The sequence below is a fragment of the Micromys minutus genome, assembly GCF_963924665.1.
Source record: "Micromys minutus genome assembly, chromosome: 4".
Taxonomy (NCBI): Eukaryota; Metazoa; Chordata; class Mammalia; order Rodentia; family Muridae; genus Micromys; species Micromys minutus.
In genome coordinates this window covers 18,655,935-18,664,095 of record NC_137973.1, presented here as the reverse complement: position 1 = coordinate 18,664,095, position 8,161 = coordinate 18,655,935, and the positions used below count along the sequence as shown (strand labels likewise).

Here is an 8,161-nt window from a genome sequence, read left to right as displayed (position 1 = left end):
GATACTATAAGGAATCCTCCAGTCTTTAAAAAAGATAAATACAGCAATGAGTTCTCATAAAAAATAAATAATGCCAAGTCTGTTAATTAAAAAAAAATATAAGAAAACAGAAAATCAACCAAATGACAGGAATTATACATATAACTCAAATATAATTCTTTTTTATTATTTATTTTATGTATATCAATGTACTGTCACTGTCTTCAGACACACCAGAAGAGGGCATCAGATCTCATTATAGATAATTGTTAGTCACCATGTGGTTGCTGGGAATTGAACTCAGGACCTCTAGAAGATCAGTCAGTGCCCTTAACCACTGAGCAATTTCACCTGCCCTCAATAATAGTTCTTTATTAACTCGCCCTAAAAAGACACAGACTGGCAAATGATATTAAAAAATATAGTATCCATTTTTTGGTGCCTTGAGAAAGCATACTTCATTGTTGACAGTAGACATCAACTTAGGGTAAAATCATAGAAAAAAGCTATTTCAACCAAATGGAAAGAAGATATGACCCAATGTACTGTGATACATGACAAAATGAAGTTCAAAACAAAACTATTAAGGATAAGGAAGATCACTCATATACATCACAGGAACCTTTGACAAAGAGGACATTTTAATTCTGAATATATGTGCTTCAAATTTAGGCATATCAGATTTCACAGTAGATACTGAACTAGTTCTAAAATCATTAATTAACCCCAGGCACAGTGAAAAGGGGTGACTTCAATAGCCTATTTCAGCAATAGTGAGGTCATTCAGACTCCCCCCTCAAAACAAAGAAAAAAAAAACAAATAAACACTGGAATAAAATGACAGAAATCAAATGACCTTAGAGAATATATACAGAATATTTTACTTAAAGACTAAAAATACACATTCTTCTCAGCAACACATGCAAATGTATCAAAACCTGACTATCAATCATAATCGAGTCTCAACAAATATAGGAAAATTGAAATAGCATCTTGCAATTTTTATCTCACCAAAATGGAATCAAGCTAGATAACAACAGAAACTACAAAAAAATACATAGATTTATTGAGACTCCATAACACACCATTAAATGATAAGGGACTGAGGAAAGTAATCCAGGAGGAAATAAAAATTTCTTGTGAGAGTGTAATAATGGATATACAATACACTAAAATATATAAGCCACAGAGAAGGCAATTCCAAGAAGAAAATTTATAATTCTAAGTGTCCACATAGAAAATGAGAGCTCTAAAATTAACAATGTAATCATATAATTAAAGGCTTTAAAAAACAAGAACAAATGAAGATCAAAATGATAGATGGGAATAAATAATGATGTTTGTGGTAGAGTTAATAAAGAGGGGAACTGACAAGAACAGCGTAACACAGCAATATTATCTAAAATGAAGGAAGAGAAGATCAAATTAATAAAATTAGAAATTAAAAGGGAGATGGTACAACAAATACGAGTTCAGAAAATCAGAAAGATATATTTTACAAACCATTATTCCAATAAACTGAGAAATCAAATAAATGAATAAATTTCTCAAGGCACACAATGTGAAAGCAATAGACCAAGTTAACTGCATAATTTTCCCAGATCTTCAAAATACTAACATCAAAACAAGTTTATTTATTGATCTTATTTTCTTTACCCTTTCAGTTAGAAGGCGTTAGTGCATATTGCTGCTCCCAGAAGATGTAGGTTGTTAAAATTAAACCCTTAGTGCTGGTCACAGTTTACCTCCCTAGAAATTATTGGTTGGAGATATCCCAGCAGCATCCCAAACCAGTAAAGTCATTGTGATTTACCTAGATTATAAGACCACGTTGTTGATGGTACCACACACATTTTGGTTGTTAGAAACATGCAGAGAAAGGAGTCTCTTGCCAGGAAACACGTGCTGCTGTGTAGTCACAATGCTATCAGGTGAGATGCAGGCTATGAGAAAGGAAGACATCAGTGAGCTTATCTAGTGCAGAACCCTACATGTTATAATACTGACCTGCCAGGTAAGACATGCTCACTAGAGTAATAGTGCCAAAAGTGTTCATGGGGCTCAGCAATTGTCTCTTGATTTACTCTAATTTCTTCTCTACAGGAGAAAATTCATACCTGCTACTCTAAAAACAGTCAAGACCACTTTCTATGGAGGTACTGAGCTCTAGTGAAGAACCTAATAGTGTTATTTTACTTAATGTTCATCCTAAATGTATATATTTATACTTACAGGTTTCTGCATCTTCCACCTTAGTCAAAGAAGCACCTTACAAAGCGAGGCATCTTTCCAGACCACCCTTCCAAGTTTTTATACAATTCTTTAGAAACCTTAACAAACAGCTATTCTGGTAACAGTCACTGCTGGGAAGATGACAACAGGTTCTGAAGTAGTCAGGCTGACATAGCTTTACCATATAATCAGGGGATGATCTTGAGTTTTTGATCTTCCTGTCTCCACATCCCAAGTGCTGGGATTTTGACTTGCTCACCACTTCTGGTTATATGGCTGAGTGTTGAACTGACACACACACAAATAGTAGGCAAGCACTTTTACCAAGAGATCTGTATACCTTTTCTGTCGATTTCTGCCTTAAATTCTATTTAAATCACTCTTATTTTGGGGGACCTTAGAGTGAAGTTCAGGACAACTGGGGCTACATAAAGAGACCCTATCTCTAAAATCCAAACCAAACCAAACAAAAGAAAACTCCATGTTTAATTTTTGTCAACTTAAAAAATAAGTCTGCTCTAAGGTTTGAGAAAGAAGACCAACTATAGCAATAACTAGTCTAGAATAATCACAGCTCCAATTGTATCAGTGGGGTAACAAGACATTTATGCAGTAAGACTTGCCAGGAATTTTTCAACCCACCTTCAATGATGTACACATCAACAATCACCTCATCAAAAACCAACCAATGACCTGTCAAAGCAGTAAATATCTATGAATGTTCAGAACCAATCATAAAACAAGTTCAAGACCAGAGTGCTAGCAGTCACATTACACATCAAGCAAATTTGTGAATGGCATTGAGAAAATAGGGTTGCATCTTAATGTATTCCTTTGTCTGCTTTACTAAATTAATCAGATAAAGATTCTGTATAACTGAAATTCATGTTCCCGTGGCACAGTGGAAAAAAAAAAACCGTGCACTTACTACTAAATCTCTTTAGTATACTTCATATATGTAACCAGGTCAATCTCATTACATTAATCAGATATGTAATGATGATTATTGATTTATTCTAACCCTTCAACTCCTCTTACACTGAGGTAAATTTTCATTGAGGTAGATGGAGGCCTTGTTTTACTAGAAAAAGTAAAAGATGCATAAATTCAAATGGGAACTAGATGGTGTTAAACAAGAGTTAGATGTGTGTCATAATACGATGACATGCTCCCTTGAGTAAACAGATGACATCTCCTCAATGACTATTTATCATGATCATGACACCCACCTTCTTTCAAGGTTTGCTTGATTTTGTCAACTATCTTACAGGAAACCCTGGATAGCAGGTCTCTGGAAACATGACCTTGCTTGAGAACTGGTTATTCATGCCCACGCCTGTGATGTGATCTCAAGCTAATATTTTTGGGTTTGGCTTCCAGAAACCTGTTGTCAGAAGTTTGATACAGTGGCCCAAATGGGAGAAAGCTATTCTGATTGTGCCACTAAGATATCTTCATCCATAGATTCTGGTCCAAACTCCAGCTCAGACGTGTAGCCTGAAAGGGTTACTATGGTCAGCCCTCCTGAGAGCACTTTGGCTTCACTTCCCAGTTTCTTAGCTTAGCACAAGTAGATCCCAGGCTGCACATTGCCAACTGTGGTTCTTTTGTTTCATGTATAGCCTAGAGACAGTGCCTTTTAAAGAAAACTTGGCCCATGATGTATGCATAGACACCATATGCAGATCCCATTAGCCTTGTCAAATCTAGACTGTCTGTGGTAAACACTCTTCCCAATAAGGAATATCAGTTGTAATTTTTATAAGGTAATGCTTTGTAATTAAAATCAGTTTTTAATACAAAATATTAAATCACACATCCTTCTTTCATCCCTTCTCAGGTGTTCCTCACATCCCCATCCACCCAAATCAATGCCTTCTTTCTACATTTAAAAAGCAGGCAAATAATAGAAAATATAATAGAGTAAAATGAACGAATAGAGAAGCAAACACAAAACAGAAAGTTAGAGAAGGACACAGAGAGAGAGAGAGAGACAGAGAGAGAGAGAGAGAGAGAGAGAGAGAGAGAGAGAGAGAGAGAGAGAGAGAGAAAGAAAGAGAGAGAGACAGAGAGACAGAGAGACAGAGAGACAGAGAGACAGAGACAGAAAGACAGAGACACAGAGAGAAACAGAGACAGAGACACTGAGAGATACATACAGAGGGAGGTACACAGAGACAGAGAACTGATAAAAACACAAAATCAAAAGCCATGATATGTAAGCAAAAGAGCACAATATAAAACAAAACAAAACAAAAATCAACTCCCAGACAAAACCAAAGAATCATGAGGCAATCAATCAATCAATCAATCAATCAAATAAATAAATAAATAAAGGAAATTTCTAAAAATACCGTTGAGTTTATCCTGAGTTCACTAATGAATGCTGGGCATGAAACATGTCTGTAAGTTTGGCTTGATTAGTCAATGAGTCTTTGTTAGGTAAAATAATTTTTCATTGTATGGAGTTATGAATCAGATAGGCTTCTGAGATAAGGATTGGCTGTGTCCACATTCCTCCTCAATGCTGGGAACCGCATCTATCTTGAATTTGGCCAAACCCTGGCATGAAGACCTAGTAGCTGTGCATTCACATGTGTAAATCCTGATGTGTGTAAGAAGCTATGTCTCTGCTATGTCCCTAATCTTTCTGGCCTTTCAGGTCTTTCTGCCTCCTCTTCCTCTAAGTCCCCTGAGCCCTGAGAGGAGGGTTATGATCCTATTTAGGGCTGAGAGTTACGAAGTCTCTCCCCCTCGGCACACTCTTCAGTGCTAGATCTCTGTATCAATAATCTTTACTGATAATCTTTCTCTGTGGATTTTTCAAATCTCTTTCTATCATCTTTTAGTTTGCTTGCAATTTCTTCTATGGCTCCATTGTACAGCTTTGTCATCAGACTTCAGGGACAGTTACAAGATCACAGGCATCTTTAACAATCTTGCCAACTGCAGAAAGCACAGGTAAAGAAAACAATTCTAGTACTGGAAAATGCTAATGATAAATTATATTATTTATGCCCTAGAAGATAACAATTTCCTGGGCTTTAATGTTCTGATATATGTAATAGGATGTGGGAACTCAGTGGAAGGTTAATAGATAACGGAAGGTTTTAGTGTTGTATCCTAAAATGCTAGATATTTAGGATTGTAGAAGTACAGATAAATGTCCATTTTTAACAGAAAGAAGAAAAAGATTTTCTAATTGATTTTTGCATTAGAAAAATCTCAGGTTACCTGCAAATGCAAGTAATAATTATACCACAGGGAACATGTCAATCAGTATGAACAGGCTCAACATTGTAGGTAAATAATGCTGAAGCCAATGACAATGGCGACAATCTCTCTTCCTTTATCTACTGGCTATAGGTAGCCATGAAGGTGTTCTTCCACTTAGTAATGAAACATGGTTAAGAACCCTTAGAAAATCTACAGATTTAGGGAGACAAATCTGTGAGCCCCAAAATTAGCAAACAGAGACAAGACCAAACATTTTATTAAACCATGGCATTAAAGTGCATGGATTAATAGCAAAAGTAAAAACAGAGTATATCTCAGTTAAAACTTTCAAAGGAATTGGCTGACATCCAGAGAAGTACTGAATTGTATGTTCTGCTCAGCCTCAGATATCACATATATTAGAAACTCAAAATCGAAAGTGTATCTTCATGCATTCTCTTTTTAAAAAAATATTTTGTTGGATACTTTCTGTATTTACATTTTAAATATTATCACCTTTATTTCTTCCCCTGCTCTCCTCCCCCTCCCCCTCAATGATCTATGGAAGCATTTATTTTTTCCACACTAACCCAGGTTTTGAAGCACTGTTGCACCCAGTCATGCATTTCATCTCTTGGAGCTTTTAAGGATACTGTGTATCCCGCACTTAAGATTATTATTGGGATGAAAGCTTGGTTTCTGAATAGTTGGAAACAAATTTGTGCTGGGATTCCAAAGATCAGCCAAGGAGGAGACACTCTTTCCCCAGCCAAGCCCTTTCTGCACTATTTTCGGGAGATTTCTGACTTGGTGTCCTGGCTCTGGATGGTCTGGAACAGCTGCCTAAATTCCTTGTAATTCCAACATCAGGTAAAAATAGAGGCTGACATTCACAGAATTGTCTTTGTGATGTTTGAAAGGTAACTTTGCCAAGTATCCCAAACAACACAGGCCAACCACATGATGACTGCCTGCACTTCCAGTGCTTGAAAGGTAGATGCAGGAGGTCAGGAGTTCAAGATCCTCCTCCTCCTCTATAAAGTGTTTTTAAGGCCACCTTAGGGTACATGAGTTCTGGTCTCAAATTATAACAAGTAGAGCAACAACTGTGAAATTGATTTCTGCACTTGCGTTCATTGGTCATATAAAATCATTGAGACATCAGAAAAGAAAGCAAGGATACTTTGTTATATGTGCTCTCAACTTTACTTCATTTTATAGAAGCTGAAGCTTAGAAGAGTTGGTTTCATTTTGTTTCAGTCATAGTATTACTTGAGCACACATGTTTTAATTTCTCCTAACAAGAAAAGTCAACCCCCAATTAAATTTATCATTGATTATGACTTTTATGCCCAGAGGTGAAAGTATATAGTTGATTTATTCACAACAAAAAATGTTTATTAAAGTATTAAAGGTCCAGTCCTGTGATAGATATTGACAGAAATGGGAGACATAAGGATTCTCTCTTTCTAAACAGAAGTTTCAAATTCTCACTAGAGCAAGGAATGCCTGGTGTATAAGGGTGATTGTGTGTGTGTGTGTGTGTGTGTGTGTGTGTGTGTGTGTGTGTGTGCATACTCAATACATCTTATCAAAACTTACCATTCTCTAATGATTTATCTCAAATTGCTGCATCTTCAAATATTCTTCATGAATTTTCTTCTTCATAGGATTTGTTTCTTTAAAGTGAATTGAGAACTTCTGAAACATGATTTTCTGTAATACATAAACCTTTCCCCTCAAAATTCCAGAAAAAATAACACTTTAGAATAATCTAATTTTATTCATATGCATGACAACTTCTATGATACAATCACTAAGTGTGTTTTAAGAAACATGCTGGGGTGGGTGGACTGGGGGCACCCTTGTGGAGACGGGGAACAGAAAGAGGATGGATTGAGAAGGGAGTAAAATCTTGAGTGTAAAAAATAAAATTAAAAATAAATCAATAGAATCAGCTGTCTTTAGTTTCTACTGATTTATGTCTCTGCTACAGAGGATGGTATCTGTGTGAACTTTGTCAAAATGAGTGAGCCATCACATCAGAACAACGCCACTCAAGAGGAGCTCACAAATCACGTTTCCAGAGAAAAGCAGCCCGATTGGACAGAAGCAACTGCAACAGACAGAACGGTAGATTTTAATCCCGAGACACGGCAGCAGAAAAAGACAGCAAAGATGTCGAAGATGAATGGATATTTTTCTGTGAAGTACAAGGTGAAGAAGAAGTATGACAAAAGCGGCAGGCTGATTTGTAACAAGGTGGACCTGTGTGACTGCCTGGGGAGAAACTGCTTGGGATGCTTCTACTCCAAGTGCAATGCCAAGTGCGGGCACTGGGTCTATGACGTCATCGTCACCGTGTCCGGCTAGGTCATAAGCACCCAGCCACATAATGTTCCGACTAGGAGATATTATGCATAGATATTCTCAGATTTTCTCTCTCTCTCTCCCTCTCTCCCTCTCTCCCTCCCTCCCCCCCTCTCTTTCTCTCTCTCGCTCTCTCTCTCTCTCTCTCCCTTCCTCCCTCCCTCTCCCTCCCTCCCTTCCTCCCTCTCCCTCCCTCCCTCCCTCCATCTCTCTCTCTTCCTCTCTCTCTCTTCCTCTCTCCCCCCCCCTCTCTCTGTGTTTGTATACGCACAAGTATGCGTACTTATTTTTTTGGGACGGGGTCTTAATTCTAGTTGGCCTTGAACTTACTGCAATCCTCCTGCCTCAGCTTTCCAAGTCATAT

The 8,161-nt window shown here is 37.3% G+C and overlaps 1 protein-coding gene across 1 annotated transcript; it reads left to right on the top strand.

Moving 5' to 3' along the window:
* Positions 1 to 7,605: 7,605 nt before the first annotated feature.
* Positions 7,606 to 7,800, top strand: LOC308419536 (ARL14 effector protein-like; the record flags this gene model as incomplete). Its single annotated transcript, XM_080915302.1, has 1 exon — positions 7,606 to 7,800. The coding sequence occupies one exon, from the start codon at positions 7,606 to 7,608 to the stop codon at positions 7,798 to 7,800; it is 195 nt and encodes a 64-aa protein (XP_080771428.1).
* Between the last annotated feature and the right edge of the window lie 361 nt (positions 7,801 to 8,161).